This window comes from Arachis hypogaea, chromosome 3 (genome assembly GCF_003086295.3).
Source record: "Arachis hypogaea cultivar Tifrunner chromosome 3, arahy.Tifrunner.gnm2.J5K5, whole genome shotgun sequence".
In the NCBI taxonomy this organism is placed as follows: Eukaryota; Viridiplantae; Streptophyta; class Magnoliopsida; order Fabales; family Fabaceae; genus Arachis; species Arachis hypogaea.
Genome location: NC_092038.1, coordinates 135,447,093 through 135,474,866, shown reverse-complemented (window position 1 = coordinate 135,474,866; position 27,774 = coordinate 135,447,093). Strand labels below are relative to the sequence as shown.

The 27,774-nt window shown below is 34.0% G+C and overlaps 2 protein-coding genes across 2 annotated transcripts; one reads left to right on the top strand and one right to left on the bottom strand.

Moving 5' to 3' along the window:
• The first annotated feature begins 14,050 nt into the window (after nucleotides 1–14,050).
• LOC112734106 (NAC domain-containing protein 2) lies at nucleotides 14,051–15,269 on the top strand. The gene is made up of 2 exons (XM_025783311.3): nucleotides 14,051–14,623; nucleotides 14,697–15,269. Exons 1-2 carry the CDS (start codon nucleotides 14,171–14,173, stop codon nucleotides 15,102–15,104), a joined length of 861 nt encoding a protein of 286 aa, XP_025639096.1. The 5' UTR covers nucleotides 14,051–14,170; the 3' UTR covers nucleotides 15,105–15,269.
• A 256-nt stretch (nucleotides 15,270–15,525) lies between these two features.
• On the bottom strand, nucleotides 15,526–16,631 carry LOC112734107 (casparian strip membrane protein 2). Its single transcript, XM_025783312.3, has 3 exons — nucleotides 16,279–16,631; nucleotides 16,056–16,179; nucleotides 15,526–15,925 (listed from the first exon to the last, which is right to left on the bottom strand). The coding sequence occupies exons 1-3, from the start codon at nucleotides 16,500–16,502 to the stop codon at nucleotides 15,710–15,712; spliced, it is 564 nt and encodes a 187-aa protein (XP_025639097.1). The 5' UTR covers nucleotides 16,503–16,631; the 3' UTR covers nucleotides 15,526–15,709.
• Between the last annotated feature and the right edge of the window lie 11,143 nt (nucleotides 16,632–27,774).

The following is a 27,774-nucleotide window of genomic DNA, read 5'->3' as shown; positions in this document are numbered from 1 at the left end:
CTAAATTTTATAATTATTAATATTCATTCTATTATATTTATTTTTCTAATTTCTTACAGAAATACACAAAAAATAAATATCTTTTTTTGTTCTTAATTACTGTATATTTAACTGCTTTTTTTTTAAATTTTGGTCTACTTCGACAAAAAGAGTATAAACCATAATTGTCAGAACCGAATCGATGATCGAATCGATCAGGCTATTGGGTCACTGGGTCACTGGTTCAACCGATGAGTCACTGGTTGAATCGGTTAACCCGGTCATATGTAAATAAAAAAATAGTAAAAAATTTAAAATTAAAATCTAAAATATATATTTTCACTAATATTTGAAGAATATCTAGCTATTTTAAAATAATATAAAACAGAAACGATAAATATTTTGTTAATTTTACTCTATCATAAATATTTTATTTTATTTTTATATTAAAATAACTATTATTTTTAAATTTTAATAATTCATTAATTAATTAATATCTATTATACTATTATGTACTACAAATATTTATTAAAAAATAATATTAATAGATATTATATAATTATAAAAAGAAAAATTAAGTGAGTTTAAAATATTTTACACTGTCAATACATTAAAATAAAATTTTATGTTAATATTTAAAATATTTTATATTTATTTTAATAATTGTATAAATTTTGAAAAAATTATAAATTAAAAAAAATTATAAAACTAAAGTTAAATTATATAAATATAAATATAAAATAATTAAAATAGTAACTAATTAAAGAACGGACAGCCTGGTTGCATATAATGCAACTCTCTTGTTAGATGGCATGAGTTTGAACCATCTTGCATGCATTTTTTCATATTATCCAATATTCACCTAAGGACCTACAGAATGGTGGGAGCACCGTAGGACCCGGCCGGTTCACCGATTTGTATTGAACTGACCGATTTTGGTTGGTTTGTGACGAACCGGCCGATTTTTAACGGTTTAATTGCGTATACGATCTAAACGTCTAATCAAATTGTCCAGATTATTAATTTTTCGGTCGAACCGACCGGTCCGGTCCGGTCCGGTTTTGACAACATTGGTATAAACTAACAACTTTAGTTGATCAATTAAACAACTCTTTTAAAAAAATATTCTCAAACTAATAATATATTTTATTGATCTCAACTTAATTCGCAAAATAATTTTATTCTTATATTATATTTGTAAATTTTTACTATGATATAATAATTAATAATATATACCTTATGCCCATTATAGACTATCTTAAGAATACTTTGAGTTCTTTTCTCTTTGTATGGGCCAGCAAAATGCATTCTCAATAGATAATGTTATTGGCTGGCTCATCCCTTTAAAGCCACACATGCACATTATGTCAATCTATCAGACAAAGGATCACAATGGAATGCTTACCTCTACCAAAACCTACTACATCACGGTGCCGTTACAACTCTTCCATGCAACTCCTTTTGTGTATATCAGTATATCCACATAATGCATATTCCCCTATATTTAAACTGATAACTTTTTTATATTAAATCTGAATGACTCTAAACCATAGCATTTCAAATTTCTAAAAAAGAACAGGGTATACTTAAAATACCCGAAATGCTTCCTATAATATATAGAATAATAGATTTTATTCCATCTATCAAATATATATATATATTAAAATTAAAAAATAAAATTTTATCAAAATTAATAAATTAATTATTTACATTGATATTTTTATGGGGACCAAATTAAATTATACGTAATTTTTTAGAAATTGTTTTTATCAATCCAATATACAATAGATGATATGACTGAGATATATGATTAGTTAGTTAAGAAATCATGTGCTTTATTGGATACATCTAAGCTTATTTTACAAAATTCAAGTTCAACTGGATTTTTCCAGTCCTTGTTATCCATACCCGTTACAATAATGAGAAGACAAATCTTAATGCATGATTGTTGAACGTTCATTATATGTACATCTTATCTACTACGAGAAGAAGAAGATAGATGACATATAATAAAAAGGTAATCCAATCCTTGATCATTAGAGGATGATAATAATCTAATCCTAGCTAGGTCTAAATCCCAATCATGTGATGATGAGGTCAAGGGGTTTGACGTCCGGTCTTTAATTTAAACATGCGCTGTGGGGCAACTTAATGACTTATGTATCGCTACCTGGTTTGTTGGTGTTCATGTCAATCCAAAACTGGAAAGAATATTCCATCCAAATTTTCAAAGCAAATTCAGACACGAGATAAAGAATATGTTTTTCGGGCAATGCTACTAGTTTGGATCATTGACTTTCAAAGTTATTGTGGGATACGCTTTATTTAATGCGTTTTTGGGGATTGAAAGAAGTCTGAAGAATATTTTATTTTTTAATATGTAATTGTTTAAATTTTATTTAAACATTTATTGTTAAGATTTTTTATTTAAATAAATAAATTAATTATAATAATTATCGAAATAAATAATTTAAAAAATATTTACCCAAATAAATATTTCTCTCTTATTTCGTTTACACCGTAAACGAGTTAATTTTGCATGTATTTAAAATAGATAGACGCAAAAAGTGTATATCTCATTTATACGATATATGTATTTTTTTTTAAATTAAAAATAATAAAAAATATTAATATTATCAATAATATAAACTTTTAGCATGCAATCAATACATAAAAAGATTGATAGAAGAAATTAAAATAGATATATTTGATCAATTAATACTTAAAAAGGTTGATAGAATAGTGAGAAAAGAATGAAAACAGTTATCTCTCACTTTATCTCCCACTATTAAGAGATAATCGTTTCAATTATCTCTCACTATCCCATCAATATCTCCTACTAATTGACTAACGATTATTTTTATTTTTTAAATTTAAATCAATCCAATTGAATCATAATTTAATTTTATTTTTTTTAAATGAATATAACGGAAGAAATTGATAACCCTTTTCATAATTTAATTTAAATTTTTATAACCGTTTAAAATAGATATATCATATAATGGAGAGAATGATAAATTTTCATAACAGAAAGAGAAGGGTGGCAGAGAGTAAACGGTTATGAAAATATAAACGGTTATCAATTTATCAATCTCTCCCATTATATCCATTTTAAATGGTTATGAAAATTTTAAATTAAATTATAAAAACGGTTATCAATCTCTCCCATCATATCCATTTTAAAAAAATTTAAATTAAATTATAATCCAATTGAATTGATTTAAATTTAAAAAATAAAAATAATTATTTGTTAATTGGGAGGAGACATTGGTAGAATAGCGAAGAAGAATTAAAACGGTTATCTCTCATGTGAATAGTGGGAGATAATGTGAGAGATAACCGTTTCTATTCTTTTCGCAATATCCTATCAACCTTTTTAAGTAGGTGGAAACTCAAGTGCATTCGACTTCACGTGAAGTTGATAACTGAAAGCCATTAAATGAAAATTTAGTCAAATCAGTCAAATCATCTAACAACTTTCAGCTATTAACTTCACGTGACTTGAGTTTCCACATTTTAAATATCAATCGATCAAACATATCTATTTTGACTTCTTCTATCAACCTTTTTATATATTAATTACATGCTAAAAATTTGGATTATTGATAATATTAATATTTTTTATTATTTTTAATTTTGTTTAAAAAGATACATGTTGTAAACGAGATATACATATTTCGCGTCAACCCGTTTTATCTCGTTTATACTATAAATGAGATACATGTAAAATTATCTCATTTACAGTGTAAACAGAAAGAGATATTTATTTCGGTATAAATTATTTATTTCGTTAATTATTATAATTTATTTATTTATTTAAATAAAAAATCCTTTATTGTTAACTGATGAGTTACTTTTTTTAATATGATATATTAATATGATACAACATTTCGCATAAACAAATATCAAATAACAATGAGAGAAATAATAACAACAATTATTACATTAATTATGATATATAAAAAATAAATTAATTTAAAATTTCATATTAATATATTAGTAATATAAAATAATTATATATATATTTAATTATATATCGTTATGTCATAAAAATAATTATTTTTTATAATTAATATATAATTTGTCATCTAAAATAATAAACATAATTAAATTACGTTATAAAATTATTTATATATATTATAGTGTATCGAGATTAAATTCATTAATTTGTTTATGCCTCTCAAAAACAAGTCACAGTGAGTGTAAATTGAACAGAATACATTTTTATAGTTAACTAATCAACCGAAAATAAAATATCTAAAGAATAAAAGAAAATGGATTGTAAAATAGATATGTATAGAGTCTGATCGGGATAGAGTTGATATAAGACAAATAAAAAATAGACATTTATTAATACGGAAAAAAGTATAGGTAAACAATAAAAATATTAAATAATATAAACAATAGATATATCGGATGTTCATTTTACTAATGTACGGATTGTTATTTTAATATTAAAATTTAAAAATTTAATTTAAAAGTGTAGTGTGTTTTTATTTCATTAGTGTTTGTTTATGTTGTTCAACAAAATTATTGCCCCTGTCATTTCCCATTAATACGTCATGCATTGGATTTATTCAAAACTTAAAACTAAAAAGATTGAATTTTACTATTATTTTGATTGAAAACATGGGGTTAATCTATCTTTATTTTAAATAGTTAGTGTTTCAATAATAAATAATCATCGTAGATGATTCACTTAATTAGTCACCAAAAAAAAAAAAAGATGATTCACTTAATTAGAAAAAACATTATTTTGGTTTGGACAAATAAAAACAAAAAACCAAATCCCTATCTGATTTAACAATTTAACATCGCTAATAATGTAGCACTTAACTGCTAGCTTATTAGCATGTTAATGTGTCACGTGAACAACTTTCATTAGTCTTTGATGGACAACATCATGAAAAGATTGGTACTGCATTGCCTCATCGCCACAACAGAAATCATGGAACAATTTATCTCTTTATTTTGATTAAAAAAAATTGCACTTTTTTTTTTTATAAAGGGACATGAATCAAATTAAACTTCTACTCCACAAATAAATAGGAACATGGTCACTTAAATTGTTAGAAACTCAAAATATATCTCCCCCTAATAAGGTCTCCATATAGAACCTTTTTCGTTGCAGACTTGCAGCAAATATTATATATATATAACAAAAATATATATTATTATTTCTATTTTAATAATAACATACAATAAAAAAATAAAAGTATCATTACTATTCCTGTATAATGCATTACTCCATATTGGGAATTATTTATTTTTGGTAGTGATGGTTATATTTTTCTTTGTTTAATAATTTTAGTGCTTATCCTTAGTACAAAAGTGCGTCGCTCATGTCTATCTACTTCCGCTTCATTCCCTCTCAATAACTATGTTTAACTAATTGGTGATATCCAAATAGAGTTTTGATTTACGTGATCGTTGCCTTTTTTAGTAAATATATCATTGATATTTTTATATATATAAAACTATAAGTCTATAACAATTAGTCAAAAGATGTTGGTCTTTGAACATCACTGATCAAGTTACATATAATATGAGATTTTTTTTTAATTAATCAACATCAGCCATAAACAGAGAAGAAGAGAAAGAAACAAAGAAAGAAAGAAAGAAAGAAATTAATTAACATGCATGAAGCTATTTGTCCGATGTCTTATTGATTTGAGTTGTGTATGCTCCTAAAATATCCAAAACGAAAAATAGACCTCCTGACGGTCCTGACGGTTAGAAATAAGAGACTGAGAAAGTAATTTAAAAAGTGTATTATTGAGTTGTGTTAGAAGGTATAATATACAAAAAGTATTTATAGGTGATAAATGAATTAGAGCAATAAAATCATAGAATTCTACAATTAATATACAGATATACTAGACGATATTAATTGATCTAAATTGATTTTAATGATTCTCAAATATCCCCCCTCAAACTCAAGTGGGAGCTAAGGATACCAACTTGAGTTTGGATAACAAAATCCGGAAACGAGTCGGGTGATGAGCTTTCGTGAAGATATCAGCAGTCTGATCTAGTGTTCCAACAGCAATGAGACGAACAGCATCAATAAGGATACGTTGCCGAACAAAGTGACAATCAATCTCAATGTGTTTGGTGTGTTCATGAAACACATCATTATGGGCGATCTGAATAGTACTGCGGTTATCACAAAAAATATCAGTAGGGGACGACTGAGGAGCACCCAAATCTTCGAGAAGCCAACGAATCGAGATAACTTAAGCAGTGGTGTCAGCGAGGGCACGGTACTCAACTTCTGTGCTTGAGCAAGCGGTGAACGTTTGCTTCTTAGCACGCCAATAAATGAGAGCGTCGCCAAGAAATAAACAGTAACCAGTAGTAAAACGACGATCAGTAGGATCACCAGCCCAATCAGCATTGGAGTAAGCCTGAAGAGACAAAGAGGAATGTGCAGAAAAATAAAGGCCATGAAATAGAGTGCCTTTGATGTAGCGAAGAATGCGAAAAACTGCCGCATAGTGAGTAGTACGAGGAGCTGGCAAGAACTGGCTAAGTACATGAACGGGATAGGCGATGTCTGGTCGGGTGACAGTCAAGTAGACGAGACCGCCAACTAATTGTCGATAGAGAGTCGAATTATCCAAAACAGTGCCATCCATAGGGGTAAATTAAACATTAGGCTCAAGAGAAGTAGACTCAGTGCGACTATCTGTAATCCTAGCGCGAGCAAGAAGATCTGAAGCATACTTAGCCTGAGAGAGATAGATGCCATCATCGGTGGAGATGACCTCGAGACCAAGAAAATAGCTGAGAGAATCAAGATCTTTCATCTCAAAGGTACGGTGAAGTGAGGCCTTGAGATCAGAGATACCATCAACATCATCCCAGTAATGATCATGTCATCAACATACAAGAGTAGAAGAACAACTCCACGTTCGCTCTTACGAATGAAGAGGGCATTCTCATGAGGGCTAGAAGTAAAACCAAGACTGCATACGGTAGTGCTGAACTTGTCAAACCATTCACGAGGAGTTTGCTTAAATCCATAAAGTGCCTTGCAAAGGAGATAAACCTTATTAGAAGGACAAGGATATCCCGGAGGTGGTTTCATATAGACTTTCTTTTTCAAATCCCCATTAAGAAATGCATTCTTCACATCCATCTGACTGAGAGACCATTTTTTAACTGCGGCAATGGCAAGAAGAGCTCTAACAGACGTAAGACGAGCGACGGGGGCAAAAGTCTCTTCATAATCAATACCATACTCTTGCGTACAACCTTGTGCAACCAAGCGGGCCTTATAACGATCAATAGAGTCATCAGAGCGAGTCTTGATCTTGTATACTCATCTACTGCCCACAACTTCCTGATCAGAAGGAGGATCAACCAAATCCCAAGTGTGTGCTTTTTCAAGTGTCTGTATTTCTTCTTGCATTGCTTGTTGCCAATTTGGGTTTGAGGAGGATTCTCTGAATGTCTTAGGTTCATGTTGATGAAGAATAGTAGAAAAGCAATGGTAATCAAGAAGATGAGGAGGTGGATTCCTTACCCTAGAAGAACGAGCGGGAGGAGGAGGCATGACGGTAGGAGCAGGATCATCGTCCGGTCTGGAATCATCAGGAGATGGAGAAGGCGGAAGAACAGGAGGCTATGGAGGGTCACTCGATATAGAATCTGTAGAATCATCACTAGAAAAAAGATCAACATTGGGGTTAGTAAACAAAGGCGACTGAGTAGTAGGAATGGACTCAAAAGATGAGAATCGAGAAAACATGTGGTGCTCTCAGAAGACAATATGACGAGATATACGAATACGTTTAGAGAGAGGATCCCAACAATGATAACCCTTGTGTTCAGTGCCATAACCAAGAAAACAACACATACGAGCCCGAGGTTCAAGTTTACTATGTTCATGAGGCTGAAGAAGAACAAAACATACACAACCGAAAACTCGAAGAGAACTATAATATGGGGAGGTATGATAAAGACGCTCAAAGGGAGTAACATTACCAAGAACAGAAGAAGGGAGTCTATTGATAACATGAACAGCAGTAAGAACAGCTTCACCCCAAGTACGCTCAGGACACGAAGAAGAAAGGAGCATTTCACGGACGGAGTCAAGAATGTGACGGTATTTGCGTTCAGCTCTACCATTTTGTTGAGATGTACCAGGACAAGAAAACTCAGACAAAGTACCCTGTTCTGCAAGAAAGGCTAAGAGTTTGGAATCACGGTATTCCATAGCATTATCACGTCGGAAAACCTTAACGACCTTGAAAAACTGAGTTTTAATCATAGTAGCAAAGTTGATATAGATCTGAGGTAACTCATGGCGATTAGTCATCAAATAAACCCAAGTAAAACGGGAATAATCATCAATGAAAACGATAAAGTATTGAGCTCCGCCCATAGAGGCAGTGGGAGCAGGGCCCCAAACATCAGAGTGAATGAGATCAAAAGGAGAGCAAGCAAGAGATGAATTATTGTGAAAAGATAAAGCAGGTTGTTTGGCAGTTAGCAAGAAATGCAATCAAAAGATTCATTTGGAACCTAACCTAAAACACCCTGAGACACAAGAGGACGCAGTTTTCCTAAGGAGGTGTGGGCAAGACGCTGATGCCATAAGTGAAGGGTAGAGGGAGAAGAAGCAGCACAGAGATTTGGTACATGAGGAATATGAAGATTCTCGAGTTCAAACAACCTTCCGACCCTAGGTCCATTCCCGATGATTTGTCCCGTCCGAGGATCCTGTACACGACAACCAAAAACAGAAAAAGTGACTTCAAAACCCAGATTAACAAGTTGACCAACAAAAATAAGATTGAAGTTTAATTTGGGAATATAATAAGTATCAGGAAGATTAAGAGTTGACTAGGATATAGAACCCTTGTGTGTTGCGTGCAAGAGGGATCCATTTGCAGTATTGACAGAAGGTCCATTTGTAGTGGTAGACATGGACGAGAAAATATTATGCAACGGAGACATGTGATTAAAGCAACACGAGTCAAAGTACCATTTAGAATTACTTGGAGGGGTGGAAAAAGCAGCAGGGGTATTACCAGAAACAGAGAGAAGACGCTGAAGAAGAGATGCAATATCAGAAAGAGAGACAGGAGATGAGTTGAGTGGACTAGGACGTGGTGGGCGAGTAGGACATGCAGTAATTAAATGTCCCGAGAGCTTGCAGTAACGGCAGAACAGCCGTGAACAATGGTAGCTAATATGACCTTTCTGGTGGCATGTGTGACATTCAACAGAAGGACAGTTGGGAAAAAAGTGCCCAGAACGGTTACAGTTTCGACAGAATTTACCCTTTCTTTCGGTGACAGCAAAAACACCTGGCTTTTCCATGATAGTAGTCACAAAGATCAAAGAGAGGATAGAAAACGACAATTTTGGAGCAGAAAATAAGAAATCAGAGTGCAGAATTGGAAAGAGCTCACCAAAAAATCTTAGGGAGGGTCCCACTTGTCTGCCACGTCAGCGCCACGTCAGCAAATGATGACACGTGGCGTCAACTGAGAGGAGCAAGAAGACAGCGTGGCGATGAGGTGGCACGTGGGTCGACGGCGGGGCGGGTCGGGTCGGCCGCGGGTCAGTGGATACCAATGATGCCTTGCGCGACGACACGTGGAAGTGCCAGGAGCGTCTGATCGCGTCCAAGATCCAACGGCTGCTGAAGCTTCTGGAAGGCAAAACAATAGAGGTGGCCAGCAAGGTTCCGGCGGCACGTGACGGCGCGTCTGGAGGCGTCTGGTGGCGATGCGGCGGCGTTGGAAAGCTGGTCGTGGCAGTGTCTTTTGGCGGCGCGTGGAGGCGCGTCTGGCGGCGGTTCTGGTTGCGTTGGAATCACGGCGACAAGACGGATAAGATGGTTACGGGGGTGACGAACCAAAGCGTCGAAAAGGGAGCGAAAAAAGAGGCCAAAGTACACTGCCGGAAAGGAAAAAATAATGGGGCTATGAACTAATATTCATTGAAAAAAAAAAGACCTAAGCTCTTGATACCATGTTAGAAACAAGAGACTGAGAGAGTAATCTGAAAAGTGTATTATTGAGTTGTGTTGGAAGGTACAATATACAAGGGGTATTTATAGGTAGTAAATGAATCAGAGCAATAAATGCATAGAATCCTATAATTAATATACAGATATACTAGACGATACTAATTGATCTAAATTGATTCTAATGATTCTCTAACACTGACATAATTTCATCACTACACAATTTTATATTCGCTTCAAACGAATTCAGTTTTTTCAATTTAAATCGATTTAAATATGTTCATTTAATTTAATTTAAATAAAAAACTAATTAAAAATGTATTAATTTATATTTGATTGGATTTTATTTTTAACAAATCATGTAGATTGGATCGAATTTCGAATCTACTTTTTAAAACTAATTTAATCTAATTCAAATTGTATTGCTATTATTAAAATATTATCAAAGTTATTAGTAGTTATTAAGAGTTAAGTTAGTAATAACTAGTAGTTAGTAAATAGAATATTAATAAAGTTAGTTGGTAATATTCTTATAAATAAAATGACTTTTGTATCATGTAACAACAACTTCAACACAACAACATCACATATAATATTATATTTTTATTCTGCTCTTCTCCCAAAAATTTAATAGGGTATCAGAGTTATAGTATCCTTCTCGAAGAAGATAGGATATCATTTTTTCGATAAATCATTGTGTTTTCTTTCACAAAATTCTTTCTCATCTATATTGTTCTTCTTTATTTTTCTTTTGGCACATGTTTTTGATGTTTTTTCACTTTAACAATAAGTTCATATTTTCAGTCAAAAATCACTCGCCCAACGCTCATCCACGCGCTCTCTGAAGATCATTGTTTGCTTTCTCTCCCTCAAGTGCAACATCTCCTTCTCTTTCTTCTTCCTCTGCTCATCGAAGGCAGCCCTAGCTCCGCTGTCACTATCCTCTTTTCCCTTTTCTTCCTTTGCGTTATCGGCGCCACATGCATTGTCTCTTCTGCGTCATCGCACGCCACTTACGTCTTCCCCTAACCAAAGCAGAAGTCATCATCCTCCTTTCCGTCATGACCAGAATTGTGGCACACGCTGCGCCTTTCTCTTCCTTTGTCTTCCTCTGCGTTTCGCGCCACACGCCTCTTCTTCTGCGTTACCGCGTCGCATGCCTCTTCCTCAACCATTTCATCGAAATTTATCCAAGTTGAGAATTATTGACATCTTCCATCCACTAACTTGTTGAGGCATATTAAAATATTATCAGAGTTGTTAGTAGTTGGGAGTTAAGTTAGTAGTGGCCAGTAGTTAGTAGATAGAATATTTACGACGTTAGTTGGTAATATCCCTATGAATATGGTGACTCTTGTATCATATAACAACAATTTCAATACAACAACTTCACATATAATATTATCTTCTTATTCTCTCTTCTTCCAGAAATTTAACATAATATTATTAGACTAATGCTACACATTCAAACCTTTTTGATAACCAAGTCCAACAAAAATCAGCTTCATTATTATCGCATGTGAACATGCTACCTTTTCAGTTTTCATATCCCGTACTCTTTCTTTGTGTTATTCTTTTTTTTTTTTTTTTTTTTGTGTGTTCCTTCTTCTTCTTTAAATATTTGTTTGTCATGATTTTTTTTATTACTTTGCTATTGCTGTATTTTTTTCTTTTTCTTTTTGGTAATTTTTGCAACATTATATATGTCGTCTTCAATTCTTCTTTGTTTGATTTTTTTTAATCTTCTTTTGCTTTTATTCTTGTTATAAGGGTAAAATAAAAAAAATTACGAGAAGTTAAAATAAAAAAATAAGAAAAAGAAGATGATGATAATGAAGAAGAATAAGGGGAGGAAAAGTTTTAAGTTATGTATAATTTATCAGAAAATAACACCAAAATTTTTTTATCGTAACAATAAATTTTTTGAGTTACACTTATTGGATTGAATTCTTATCATAAACAAAAATAGCATCGAAATTTCATAATTTTAACATTGAAATTTTATTACAAAAGGCATAAATTTCTTTTTTAATGTTGCATTTTTTTCTTTTTATTTTTCTTTCTTTCTTTCTTTTCTTTTGTTCTTACATATTCTTTTAGGAGTATTACTTTTCATATTAGACTTGAATGAACATGTGTTGCAATATTATTTACTTGAATGAATGTAGATTCGCATTTATTAGATTGAATTCTTACTAGAAACAAAAATAACACCGAAATTTGTTTAAAGTGACACCGAAACTAAGATATCTATATGTTATTAGTAAGAAATTTTAGTGTTATCTTTTTGATAATTTCTGTATAATTCAAAATTCTTCTTCTTTTTCCTCTTTATCTTCTGCTGCTTCTTTTTTTATTTTTTTATTTATCTTTTCTTTTATTTTATTTTTTGATAATTATTTTTGTTTCATTTTCTAATGATAACGATAATAATGATGATGATAATAATGATGGAGGAGGAAAAAGAAAGAGGAGAAGAAATTCAAATAAAAAGGAAGAAGAAGGAAAATGAGGAGAAGGTAGCGACGACAACGACAGTGGTAATGGTCATGACAATTATAACAACAAAAGAGAAAGATTAAAAAAAAAGAAAAAGAAGAAGAACTAACAGTGTACAGAAAAAGAGAACAAAAAATACAGGTAAATATAAAAAACGGTCATACAAGTTGGTTGGATTTGATTAGATAAATCATTTAATTATAAAATATTTTTAATATTATTATTCTATATATATATATATATATATATTTCTAAAAATAGGAAGACTCAAACCCACCATCTCTTAGACGAGTATGGAGAGATTATGCTATTTAATTTGAGTTATAACTAATTGGCTATTCTATTATTATATTTAAAATTTAATTCTTTAAAAAAAGATGAAAACTCAGGTGCAGTCGACTTCACGTGAAGTTGATAATTGAGCGTCGTTATATAATTTGACTGATTTGACAAAATCTTCATCTAATTGAGCGTCATTAGATAATTTGATTGATTTGACAAAATCTTCATCTAATAACTTTTAGCTATCAATTTACGTAAATACCTGAGTTTTCATCTTAAAAAAATCATTCCACCTAAATTATATCGCAAATAAAAATTTTTAATTCAAAACCAATTTAAATTACACGGCGAACACGCCTAGTTTTCTGCAAAGCGAGATAGAAGGAGAGTATATATATGTTCACACCAAACTATAGCTAATAAAGATATGTTTGAACCACGTTTAAAACTTGTAACTCCTTTAGAAGATGATGATCCAAAAGAATGCTACTGCATAGCGTAGGAATTTGAATCCTCTAAAATTTGAATTTTACTTTAAAAAATAAAGTGTGATATTCTTCCCTTAAATAATTTTTATTTCATATTTATTTTTAGTCTCCACCTATAAAATATATAACGAGAGATCACATTTTATACTTTAAAATAAAATTTAAATTTTAGAAGATCAAAATCCAATGGCCAGTGGGTAACTCAATTTTGTACATTATTATTTTGCTTTGGTTTTATGCGGTGGTCCCCACTCACACCACACGTAGAAATAAAAGGAAATACTTTCGTCATTGCTGAGTTCATACATTCATTTACACAACACAGCACCGCTTATTATTGTATATATTTAAAACTTTGTTCTTTTAAGATTATTTCGTGGACTACAATGATTTTGTTGTTATTGGTTCGGCCAAATCATTCTCAATACAACAACTTGAGAGATCCAAGGATTCAGAAAATGATCCGCTGACTGCTGCATGCACAATAATATTTACATATGCCAATAATATTCCAGAGTGGGTGGAACTGGAACTAGTTGAATTGAATGGAAATGAAACCCAATATGGATAAAGACGTGCTTTGTTTAGATTCAAAGAATCAGAGATAATCATATAATGTACAAGAATATCACGTGGCCAATAACCGTTGATTCCAATTATTCTTAAATTTTATGATTAAAATTAAACGTCAAAATTATTAAATAAAACACAAATTAAATATATCTTGTAATGGTCCCCTTCCCCAAATGGATAACGGCAAGGCATTGCCAGATGACTAGGTATAACAATAACAAAGTGTTGTCTATCAATCAATTAAATCCATGCAACTTCACAAAACGACAAAGAGACCCTCACATAAAAGGAACACACATCTCATTGCAAACAGTTCAAACTCCTTAGCTTGTTCATCAAACCAACTTCAATTTCACATAACAATATAATGGAAGGAAGTAGTAAAAGTTGTGAACTACTACCACCAGGGTTTAGATTCCACCCAACAGATGAGGAGCTAATTGTGTATTACCTTTGTAACCAAGCAACATCAAAGCCCTGCCCTGCTTCCATCATCCCTGAAGTTGACATCTACAAATTTGATCCATGGGAATTGCCAGGGAAGGCTGAGTTTGGGGAGAAAGAATGGTACTTCTTTAGCCCAAGGGAAAGGAAGTATCCCAATGGGGTTCGGCCTAACCGCGCAACAGTTTCTGGGTATTGGAAGGCCACAGGGACAGACAAGGCTATTTACAGCAAGTGTAAGCATGTTGGTGTCAAGAAGGCCTTGGTTTTCTACAGGGGTAGACCTCCAAAGGGGATCAAGACTGATTGGATCATGCACGAATATCGTCTTCTTCAACAATCTAATCACAACAGCAGGATCACTGGTTCTATGAGAGTAAGACTTCCAATCTTTTAACTATATGTTTCAATTGTTATGTTCAATTTGTAACTGATATTTGTGTCATCAGCTGGATGACTGCGTCTTGTGTAGGATATATAAGAAAAAACATGCTGCTAAAGCATTGGATCAAGGACAGGAATACCCAACAACAGTTCAAATTAATCTAAATGCATCAACCAACAATGATGATGAGAAGGAGTTGATGATGATGAAGAATCTTCCAAGGACTTGTTCCCTTACTTATCTTTTGGACATGAATTACTTTGGTCCAATCTCACAGCTATTGTCTGATGGATCCTACAACAAGTCATCAACCTTTGAAATATTTCAACATAGCAATAGTGTTGACAACATTGGAATAGTGGATCCTCTTGTCAAAACTCAAATGGTTGAAATGGATGATAGCTATTATGCTCAAGATTCAGGCAAGTCCCAAGTGATGAAGCAAGGGAATGATTTAAGAGGATATTACTAATTAATTATTAACAAAAGAGAAAAGAAAAAATGTTATATTGTTTAGATTAGACATGATGAATTATGATAAGAGTCTTCTGTAAGATAATCATGAAGATTTTAAATATGTCAAATGTGTCCTATCACAGATATGAAATTTTCAAATAGAATTTAGTATTCTAGTTCACGTTGACATTGTTCACCTTAATTATCTGTACATAATAAGGACAAGACTATTACTGGTTCTTAATTGAATTTTCAGACTTATGAAAATAGTTTAAAAGATGCTCGGATCACGCTTTCTTAAGAATAATTTTTTTTTTTTTGTCATAATAAGAATTTTGAAGTTGTAGGCAATCATGATCACGTCTAGTATATATCTATGCAACATTTTAAAGTAAAAGTAATATAAAATGCAGAAATTGTGTAATGACACTGCCGAATTCTATGTCAAAATAAAATATTGTTATTGAAATCTCATAAATCATAACCACACATAGATTTTACACTTGTTAAGTTTCATACATGAGAGCATGCATGCCTAGCTAGGCAAACACATTGATATTCATATCAGAACTCTTAAAACAAACCAATTTCACAACTACTCTTAATATATAGATATAGAAATCAGTGCTTGCTTATAGATATTGATGACATGAGAATAAGAATCATGAACAGAACCACTGCGAAGAAAGAGCCGATCACTGAACCGGAAATTCGCTTGCAGAAGTAGTTGTATTGCTGGCAGATAGGGAACCAGTTGGCACTTGGATTGCCACGGTGGGCTAGGAATACTATAGCCGCCGCTGCCGCGGCTCCGGCTGTGAGAAGGCCATACATAATCTTCACAAGTTGGATAACAAAACTACTTCAGTCTTAATAAGCTTTTTAGGATAAATTCAGTGAAATTTTCTAAAATCACACACAAGAAATCAACATAGGAAGTTAGAACACTCAATTCAATGTGTTTTACCGTGTCAAGAAGCACCATGAGAATCCTATTTTTCACTGCAGTACTTCTCAGTATGTGGAAGAATGACAGGGCAAGTGAAAGAACCAAGTAGGCACATACAATAGAGTTGGACATCACAAAGAACCTGAAATCACAAATCCTCATTATATTATTCTCAAGTCTCAACACTTGTTTGATTTGTTTAAACAAAAGAATTGCATTTTAGAAAGAAATGACTACTTACGTAAAGGTGGGAAGGTCTTCAAATACTGCTCTGAACTTAACAAACTGAGTCCTAAATGGAAGTGTTTCCCTTGCTGTTCCCATACTCAATGCACTTCCAAGTGCGGAAATGGCTGCAACAATTCTCAGAATGAAATCTATTACTGACATCACTCTCTTCACCCTTTTGCTTGGGGAAACAACACTTTTTGGTACTTCACCAGCCTCAATTGAACTCACCTTCATTCTTTTTTGTTGTTCAACTTATTGAGAGTGATGCTTAATTCGACTATGTTATAGTATCAAGGAAGTTGCACACTTTATATACTTGAAGGAAGCACAAAACATTGAACACTGATGATGTTAGTGTAATGTTACATTAATTATATCATAAGGGAAATGCTATAGTGGATTAGTTAGCGAAGATTCTAGTGAATGATGCTGCTTACATGATCTTCTGGGGTGGAACATTTTCACCTTAAAACAATAATTATCTATTTGCTGTAGTATTCGAGATATATAATTGAAGCCAAGAATGACGTTTTCTTTCAACTCTAGAATACAGAGCCATACATCACTTTGATTAAACAATGGTCTAAGACTCTAAGCTGTTTAATTTGTGTCACATGCCACTGGAGAATAAGAAACAGGATATGCTAAATTAAAATATTTCTAAGCTTGTTTTCATGAGAAATGTTTGTACGAGTGAGAATCGTGTTTTGCACTCATACTTTGAACTTAGAGTCACTTGGTCATAAAATACTGAAGTTCAAAAGAGTTAAAAAAACAAAAATACGTACTTTCATGCCAAATAGGAATTTAATAACTAGAATAATAGTAGCACTAGAGACACAATTAATAATTTTAAGTAATTAATATTTACGATTATATATTTATTATATCTAAAATTATTCAATTATTCTAACGATAAAATAAAAATTTAATATAAAATAAGATAATTTTATACCGTTTTAGATTAATTTTTTTATTCTCTGTTAAATATATTTTTGTTAGAATAATATTTTTTGGAACCCTAAATTAACGAGTATTAGTTTATCTACTAACACTTAAATTTTGTGTTATTTAATATATGTTTGGCCCTCTTAAATTAGGGTAACATTTTTGCATTATCTATAGATTTCTTACCTTGTTTTCTATTATTGTGCACTGGAGAATATACTTCTATATATAATGCGATATGAAAGAGAGTTGATGATCTTAAAATATTTTATTATATATATATATAATTTATTTAAAAAAATATTTTGTAAGAAAAGCATGCTTGTGAAGGAAAAATAAATATATGTGTAGTACGAATGAGGTTAGCATTTAAGCAAATTAATCTCTAGTGGTTTTGGTAAAGGCTAAAGTATGATCATTATTGTGACAATAACCCGGGACTAGATTAGCATTCCCTGCTACATGACAAGTAACATGATCTCACACTTGAAGCTATATGGAATCAAATATGTCGGCATCGGATTAGGATTATAATAGAAAAATAGCACAATTTTGTGTGGTAATTTGCACGTTAAAACAATTTTAAATGACTACATAAGGCAAGCACATTGTTTGTGCTTTGTCATAATGATATTTCTTAAAGTTAAGAATAGTACTTTCATTCTGGCATCTGAGGTTAAGGGCTTGGTATAGTAGAAGAACTCTACCACTTCAGTTCATATAGACTAAGTGTGTTGCTATCTCGTAAACACATTATTTCTTTACATAAATTCATCACATAATGGGTTAACATATTTAATGTCATTGACATATTAAAACTTTTTTAAATAATTTTTTTTATTCTTAATGAAGGTCTTCTAATGGTTGAAATAGATGATAGCTATTATGCTTAAGATCAAGCAAGTCCCAATTGATGAAGCAAGGGGATGATCTAAGAAGATATTACTAATTAATTTTTATACAAAAAATGTTATATTGTTTAAAGTATATGGGATGGATTGATGATAAGTGTCATCTATAAGATAAGAAAGGGTTTTGTTAGGTAGACAATTATTTTTGTGAATAATATGAATAATGAGCTCTAAAATTGGTTCAATAAAGTAAAAAAATACTCCACTCTCAAATTATCTCCTAAACCCTAATATTAGGATAACCATCTGCACACCTAATGAATTGAACATTCACTCATTATTAACTGTGCATGAGTAAACCAAATCAAAAGAAATAACCATCCAATTAAAAATAATGAACATAATTATCTGCATACATATTAAATTGAACATCCGATATATCCATTATTCACATTATTTAGTATTCTTATTGTCTACCTATACTTTTCCCAAAAAAATTTCAGTAACCAATACCTCTTCCTGCCAATATTTAATAAATCAGCAAGTAAACTATTATTTCTACTCATGAAAGTTGAAAACGCTGACATATCTACCCATAGAAGATAAAAATTACTATTTGTACCCATAAAAGATTGACTTCACAAGTAAAATTACCCAACCCTAAATAATTACATAAAATTTCCAAACTACCCTTGGTGAGTCTCATTCTCTTCAATTCTTCATATATAGCCATGAACCACTATTGCCACAGTACCATCCCCCTTTCCCCTCTCTCTCTCTCTCTCTCTCTCTCTCTCTCTCTCTCTCTCTCTCTCTCTCTCTCTCTCTCTCATTCACTCACCAGCTGTGTTCCTTCTCCTCCATCTTATTCAATCGTCCTCTCGCTCTTTCTCTCCCCTCCATCTTTGCACTTTTCTCCTTCCTCTTCTCTTCCTATTGATGTTTCTCTCTTCTCTGTCGTTCTTCTCTCTTCTGTGCATCAATGGTGGCTCCTCCTTTTGCCGCTGTGAGCTCCATATTCTCCTCCTCTCTCTTTCTTCGGGAGGTTTCTGACTTCAGGAAGTAGCAATTTTGAGTCCTCCATTTTCTGCAATCACAGCTTCTTCAGCGATGAGTCCCTTCTTCTTCCAAACGTGGTATCTTCGTCTTCTCCTTCTCTCGGTGTCACTGCCCTCTTTTTCTCCTCCTGGCAATGCGTCTTTGTCATCTTCTCCTCCCAGTGCCGCCGGAATCAAATTAGGGTTTGGCCGAAGAAGGTTCTAAGAAATTAGAGTTTTATTTTGAATTTATGCATGTTCTATTCTTCAATTTTATTTATGTTTGTTCCTTTTTGTGATTTTGAAGAGGATAGTGGCTGGATTATATTGATGTTCAAGAGGTGAAAGAAGCAAAGTGAGTGAGTGAGAAAGAGAAAGAGAGAGAGTAGGAAGGAGAATGGTGTTGCGGCATTGGTAGTTCACGGCTCACAGAGGTGCTGCAGATAGTGAGTGAGTGAGTGAGTGAGTTAGATGGTGAGTGAAGAGAAGGGGGAAGGAGGAGTTGTGACAGAGGGAGAGAGCTCTAGACGAAGAATTGAAAAAGATGAGACTCATCAAGGGTAATTTGAGAATTTTATGTAATTATTTAGGGTTTGGGTAATTTTACTTGCAAAGCCAATCTTACATGGGTACAAATGGTAATTTCTATCTTCTATGGACAGATATATCAGCGTTTTCAACTTTATAGGTAGAAATGGTAGTTTACTCTAAATCAGCTAATTCTTCGCAAAGTCCTGATTTTACATTAACAAAACGCTAATTTAACACTGATTTACCATTAAAATATGCTTTGATTATGCTCCACTTTGCGTTCCTTTACTGATCATCAACTTAAAAACACCATGCACCTCCTTGTTGCAACCAATTCTGCAGCGTTTTGGTATCTTCTTTACTGCTGTTAATTATGTAAAATTGTGTGCAACTGATTGCCAATTCTGCAGCATCGTGCGCCTCCCTGATGCCGTTTACAACGTTTTGTGTGTCTCTCTTGCAGCCGTTAATTCTACAGCATTGGGCGCCTCCTTAGTGTCGTTTCTCCTTCTGATTGCAGTAGTCCTCGTGGTGGTAACCATAGTAGCCTTGCGTGTTAGATCTTTGGATATTTTTTGTGATGTTTTGGATATTTTTTTGTTAGATTTTGACGATTTTTTTTAATTTTGGATATTTCTTTTTATTAAGTTTTAGATGGCTTTCTTGTGATGTTTTGGATGTTTTTTACCTAAAAATATTTTGGATATTTTCTTTTTATATGTTTTAGATGTTCCTTTCTCTATATTATGGATGTTTCTTTCTGCATGTTTCAGAACAATGATAGTTAGAGCTAGGACCGACAACAAAAAGCAACCTGGAGGTGGAACGTGAAGACAGCGATGGAGGGACGGAGGTCGTGGCAGTGACGATGTTCTCCGGCGCGATGTCAACAGTACTGTAACTTCTCTGACACATAAAGGACAATTCTATAGTGCATTTTGTTTGGTGTCTAACTTTTGTCTAAATTACCTTTTATAGTAATTTTAAAATATTTAATTTTTATATTTTTAAATTTAAAATTAATTATTTAACCTATTTTAATAATTAGGTATTATCTTTTAGGCATCATAGCAAATACCTAACGTAAAAGTAACTTTTGGAATGAATTGAAATTTTTTATGTTTTTTTATTTTTTTTAGCCAATTAATTAGTTGTAATGCTATTTTGTCACGTGTCGAATTATGCCACGTGTCACAATGTTATTTGTCCACGTATTATCCACTACGTCATCATTACATATGCACCAAATTGGTCTCTTACTTTGCATCAAATGACTCATTTTAGTCCCTGAAATTGAACGTCGAGTACCAAATTAGTCCCTTCATCAGTTTGTTCTCTTTTTTTATAAATTCAAAATTTTTAATATCTTTGAATACACTAATGGTGCAATTTTTACAAATGGATCTTTAGTGACACGTATCACCTCATGGTTTCTCCAGGTCAGCGCGTCATTAATGAAAAATGGGTCAGGGACTAATATGGTGCAATTTTTCAATCTCAAAGACGTAATTAATGCAATTGAAATCTTAGAGATGATTTTAGTGTACGGTGTCAATCTCAAAGACCACTTAAAAAATTTAATCGTAAAAGTGACTTTGGAACAGAAATTATTTTCTATATGGAGAAAGCAATGGTGTTTTCTTCAAATATTGGGGTTTGGGGTGATTTTTCGAATTGTGGAGCCGTCATAAATGCTAGCCAACATGCAGATCCCGTGTTGTTCACCATGCAGCTTGTGTGCTGACGTGTCATCCATGCAAGAGGCAAGAGACAAGAGGCAAGAGGCAACCATACATACAAGAGGCAACCATACATACTCAACTCATGAAGCGAATGTGCCTTCATCCAAGCAGCACGCAGGCTGCGTGTTGGTGGCGCTCCGCCATGTGTCCACCATGTAGCAGCATGTGGGACGCGTGTTGCCCCGTGTCGGCATACAGGAGGCAGGCCCCCCTCCGGGAACAAGCGTCATTAATCGTGAGAGGGGAGGTTGGTAGCGCGCCCGGCTACATTAAGAGGGTGGCGGAGCTCATTTCTCATGTATTGTTGAGAGGTGGTGGGGTTGGAGGTTTATGGTTGCCTTCCATTGTTGAGGGAGATGAGGGTGGGGTTTTCACTCATTGAGACTTAGGATTTTGAATTAGTTTTAAGGTTGAGAGTGAGATTAGAATACTCAAAATGGTACGTAATTATACGTCTCCTGAAGATCATGTAGTCAATTATTTGGGACATCCTAATTATGTAAATTTGTTATTTTTGTTTAATTTATTAGTATTTACTTGGTTAGCATTAATTTAGTAGTTTATTATTATTTATTTAGGTATTACTATTCTAAGTGTAATGTTAAATATTAATATAAATTATAATTAATGTTAATTTTTTTCGAAATTAATATATATATTTTATTATTTATTAGAATATGGTATTTTATATTTTATAAACCTATATTTTGCTAGCCAATAATATATAATTATATGTTACAGTGAAACTAACAAAGAATATAGATGTGAGTAATAAGAAATTTGAATTTTTGTAATTGTTATTTATTTTATTTTCTGTTAAAAGAAGTTATCAATTTATTCGTATTGCTATTTATTAAACTAATTCCTTTTGTGGTTGAACTTTATCAGGTTAATAGGAATCTTTTGCTCCGTAAGCTTGACCAACCAGAGACATGGCATTCGAATGTTAAGCAAGCCTTACGGACCACCGGATTTTATCAGCTCTCGAGAGTTGGATGTTAGCGCAGCACGCAATAACATGGCGACATGGAAGTCGCTCCACCTGAAAATGCTCACAGTCACACCTCTGTCGCGCAAGATCAACAACTAACACTTTTCCACTAGACATTTCGCGCACCTCAAACACCTCATTTCTTCTATCAAACCGGTTCACAACGATGTTACCAGCGCACTGCATGTTTGCCTCTATTTTCTGAGTGGAAAACTTAGAGAAAGTAAATCCAGCACGCTTGCACTGTTAAGCCTCGGTACTCTTCCGCGTAAACAACTCGTTCAACCGATAACATGTTTCTCGGACTAGCGCCAATATAGGAAGATTTCAAGCACCCTTCAACACCGAATTAATGCACTTAACAAGGTTCTTCGTCATGTAACCCCATCGATGTCCCTCATCAAATGCCAACACCCACTGGGGAAGATCGATGTTGTCGCACCAACGAACATATGTCTCGCCTCGTTCTTGCAACTTCCTGTAGTTGGCGTTGTACTCCTCCACTGTCCTTGAATACCCAATCTTGACCACAAGCTTTTGCAAGTGCGGAACCTTGAATTCTCTCAAGAAGTTGCTTCCAATGTGCCGAATACAAAACATCCACTATACTCTTAGAGGTTTCCAATTACCTCCACTACGATTTACTGCGGTCCAGATTGACTCATGACGATCGGAGATTATCCCCACGCCGTCTTTTCTTACAACGTGTTCATAAATTACTGAGAAAAAAGTGTCACGCATTAGCAGTCTCACCCTCTACAATGGCAAAAGCAATTGATATAATGTTTTTATTCCCATATTGCGCAACTGCAACCAAAAGACAACCTTTATATTTTCCGTATAAGTGAGTCCCGTCAACCTGAACCAGCGGCTTGCAATATTTGAAAGCTCTTATGCATGGATTGAAACTCCAGAATACCCGATGAAGTATCCTAATATCGTCTACCTCTTGACTCCCGTTATACAGTAGTCGTGTTTCTATTTGGACTTGTGAACCAGGCATCTTTTGAACCATCGCCAAGAACCACAACGGTAAAGCTTGGTAAGATTCTTCCCATCCACCAAAAATCTTGGCTATCGACTTCTGCTTTGTCAGCCAAGCCTTCCGGTAACTAATAGTGTAGTTGAATCTTGCCTGGACCTCCACAATTATAGATTTGACCTTTATGGATGGGTCAGATTCAACCAATGGCTTCATATCCTCAACAATCGTGTCCGAGTCTAACTTGGAGTGATCCTGTGAGATCGTTCCCATGGAACACGTGTGCCTCCCGTTGTATCTCTGAATCTCCCAACAGGCTTTCTTTTGTATCAAGCTGGCTCGGATAAGCCAGTCGCACCTACGTCCATAAGTCTTGCACTTTGCATAGAACATCTGTGACTCAGATTCATAAACAACGTAATCGACTCCTCTGGAGATAGTATAACTCCGAATTGCTGCAATGATTGATTTTCTTAAACCGTATTCCATTCCGATCCTAAACTCCCCATCCTCAGGATCAGCAACACCTATAAGAAAACAAATTTGTCGTTCATTGATCCGCTAAAACAAAATCAAGTAAGCATATTACCCACTGCTCACGTACCTATGTTTGCATATTCGGGAAACTCCGGTGCATGCATGGCGTCAAGATCCAAGCTACGCATAAAGGGTGGAATGCCCATCGGTTGACTAACTGCGGATGGAACCACTAAAGTTTTCGCCACAACCTCACCTCCCCCATCGTCGTCCTCGTCCTCATCACCAGCTTCGTACGTAGCTTCGAACTCCTTATCGTTATCATCGTTCATTCCCAAGTACGCCTCAACTCTGTCATCTTGTACATTTGGGTCATGTTGAACCTCATCTGCAATAATATGCTCAAACTCAACGTACAACTCAATCCTCGGGTGTTGCACCTGAGTTTGCTGGTGAATACGAAACATCCGCTAAATACTTGTTTCTCGACTATTGGCATAACCTCAAACTGTATCAGGCCGCCAAAAACGACAACCGGACTTTTGTAGAGACTGTTGGTCACCCTCTTTACAATATCAGCCTCTATGCTTTGACAAAGCCTGTACTGTAATTCCACGAACGTTATAGTGCATGGAACGACAAACAAAAACATATTCTCACACGCAAAGCTCACACCCTCATACGTATTTCGTATGACCTCACTGTTGTGGTAAATCACTATATTTGCTGTGCCCTCCATCGTACCGACCTTTGAGGAAAACACTTATCTCAGAATGAAGCAAAATGGTTACGAGCATTGCTTTTTATAGGCAGAAGACTCACCTCGCAGGTTACGTGTTGCTAAATCATCCAACCAACGTCCGCCACGCGTGCAACATGCAACCTGCGAGTTGCCTGCCACGTAGGAATCACGCATCATGCGTGTTGATGGATGACCGCCATGTGTCAACACAGAGCTTGCGTGTTGCTTCAGATTTTGGACACATGTTCAGCACGTGAGCTGCGTGCTGAGTCAGCACGTTACCTGCGTGTTGGACCTGCACCTCTGCAACGTCCACCTACCTATATATACACCAAAAACATCCATTTTCAGAAAAAACACACATCTTTATTCCATATTTAAATTCTTTAGCCAATTTGGAATGAATTTAAATTTTTATTTTATTTTTTATAGTTTTTTTTTTTGGCAGCCAACTAATAATTAGTTGTAATTGAATCATACCCTAATTGGTTACCAAATATAATTGGATAAGATATTCCTGATTCTAAATGTGTCAAACCTATTATATTACAGATACGAAATTTACAAATAGAATTTAATGTTGTAGTTTCCATTGACATATTTAAAGCTAAAGAACTTAAATTACATGTTAAGTTTGTCAAATAATTTTTTTTATAAAAATATAAAATTTAATTTTTAATATATGTTTAGTTAAATTAAAATAATAAAATTTTCACTAATAATAACTTTAATATATGTTTAGCTAAATCCTTAAAAGTTTTTTTCCTTAACAAAAAATACTCTTAAATTTGTGAGCTAAATCCTTTTAAGCAAAACTGATACTAATACGTATAAAATAAAAATTATTACAAGAAATTTGAAAAGTGACAAACTTGTGTGAGGAAGAAATCTAGGCGACGAAGAATAATTATTAGATTGGGAAATGCCATTGTCACCTAAAATCAAGGTTTAAAGTATAAGCTTCAAAGTCAGATAAAGTTTAAGTGGGGTTCTGGTGGTGGAAACGGTGCGTTTTAAAGTTGATGAAGAAGTAGGAGAGAGAGGTGGGTGGGTTCCAGCTGTGAGACTTAGGGAGTAGTAGTTGGTACTTCCGCCACCGCCGTCTCCTTTCTCCGTCGAACCCCTTTCTCCCTTCCACCACTTAATTAGGGTTTCGTCTTTTCTTCGCTCTTTCACCTTACCAATCTGTTCCGCACACAATCGCTGCCACAAGGTACCATACCATGTCATATGCTTCTCTTGCTAACATTTCAGCTACTTTCTTTTCTTCCTCTTCTCGAAAGATTTTTTCTTAAGGAAAAAAGCTTCCTGCTTTTGTTTTTGTTTGCTCTGTTGGTAGTTGATTTTATTTGAATTTACTCTTTTACACGCGGTTTTTTTTTTTTTTTTTTTTGGTTTTGTTACTGATCATTTCTTTAGCAGTTCCTACATAGGGTTGTTTTCCATGATTTCAGGGTCTGTATGATTTATTGTTTATTTGTATATTTTATTGTTTGTAATTTTGATGTTATTAGCTATTAAGTTGTTGGCTTAAAATGACAATTTGTTTAGATGAAATAGCTCTACTTTTGTATGCTGTTTCTTGTAAATGCATTTCTCTAGTCAGTTATGTTGAATGCCATCGATTTCTATTTCTGTAATGCAGGTTTTTTATTTTGGCCTTCCTACACATGTTGAAGATGAAATCTTTTTTTTTTTTTTTTTTTTTTGTGTTAACTTATGATTGGTAAGCTGGCAGCTTGCACCATGACAAATTGCAGCATAGTTTCGAAATTTTATGTTCCTGGCATGTAATTAGCGAGTTGAATGCTAAGGATAGCTTTGGTGTTGGGAGCATTCAGCATTGGCTTATAGTGATATTCTGAAAAGATAGTTAAGACGGGGTCGCTTTGTTGTGTGGCTTCAAGGCCACATGGATCAAATGCAGCCAGTAGGGACTGGTCTGTGGGCCCACATGAGCCGTACTGGCGGACGAATACAAGCTATTCACCGCCTCCATCTAGGTGGGATTTCAGATTCCAGTCCGAAGGGCTTTCATACGGTTTGCATGATGGTATTCAGCTCTATGGCTCTTCTACGTCGTCAAATGGGAAAGACAGTAGGGCGTGGGTTAGCGGCAACCACCTATATGATCTTCATTATTCCGCTTCCGATGGTACCGGGGCTTTCCTTAGTAGTCCATCTGACCTCTCTCAGGGTCCTCAGTGGACACCTCCAGCAATACAGGAAATAAGCATTAATGATTATGAAACTCCAACTAGCAGAGGTAATGCTGAAATCTCCACATTAGTTTGTTGTTTAAGTGTGCTTCTGTAAAGTTTAATGGTGGACTTGTTCTGCCATACTACACAGCTAGCGTTTTTCCCTATACATTATGCATCTAGGTATATACTTTAAAATGTTTTGTATGTCTTGTTTCATTTGCAATTTTACTATATTGAATAAATTATGTTTGAAAAATATATCTATACTCTATGTGAACATATAGTTTTTATTTTGATTATGTCTCCACGTGTCATAACCTATCTATTTTATCCTGATTTTTCCATTAGGGATTCATTTAATCATCAGAGGCCTTTTCTTTTCTTGTAAATTATGTTGTATATGAGTTTGTCGTCCTTCAAAAAATGTCATGCTTGTCTCTTGGTTCACACTCAAAGTTTCTTGGTGAAAAAATTTGTCCTGCCAGATGAACTTATGCTGTTTCACTAGTTGCTGTGAAACTTTTGAAGAGTACAATTTTTGGAACTTGTAATATTTCTTTCTGGTTGCCTTGTGGATTGTGTCTTTTGGTGACTGAACTGCTTCCTTCTCATTGGCATTCAATAGGTCCTTCACTGACCCAGATATCTTTTACACAAAACGAGGTAATTTCTTTTAATTGACGAGTGTCTGCTTAACAGTTTGTTGTCTTCTGAGAAATAGGCTAATAGGCAAAGATATATACAGGGAACTTCTGAAGATCCAGATAGTGTTGGCTCAACCTCAGCCCAGTCAGAGAGTAGTGAGTCTGAATCAACTACCAAATCACGATTGTTACAGAGGAACTTCTCTAAACACTGTTCCTTCATCTCCAAACCCATCTATCCTTTCTCGTTTCCTGACATTACTCCTGCTAGGGAAGCTTTTGATCCTGCAGTTGCAAGTTCTTCTGAGTTTGATGCTTCTAATCCACTCAGAGATGTCCAGGGATGGAGTAGTGCTA

Excerpts from the sequence above, each read along its gene's own strand:
- LOC112734106 (XM_025783311.3), top strand. The coding sequence starts at position 14,171 with ATGGAAGGAAGTAGTAAAAGTTGTGAACTACTACCACCAGGGTTTAGA. Across the intron at positions 14,624-14,696 it reads GGATCACTGGTTCTATGAGA|CTGGATGACTGCGTCTTGTG; the intron begins GTAAGACTTCCA and ends TTGTGTCATCAG.
- LOC112734107 (XM_025783312.3), bottom strand. The coding sequence starts at position 16,502 with ATGAAGGTGAGTTCAATTGAGGCTGGTGAAGTACCAAAAAGTGTTGTT. Across the intron at positions 16,180-16,278 it reads GAAGACCTTCCCACCTTTAC|GTTCTTTGTGATGTCCAACT; the intron begins GTAAGTAGTCAT and ends TTGTGATTTCAG. Across the intron at positions 15,926-16,055 it reads TCATGGTGCTTCTTGACACG|ATTATGTATGGCCTTCTCAC; the intron begins GTAAAACACATT and ends CAACTTGTGAAG.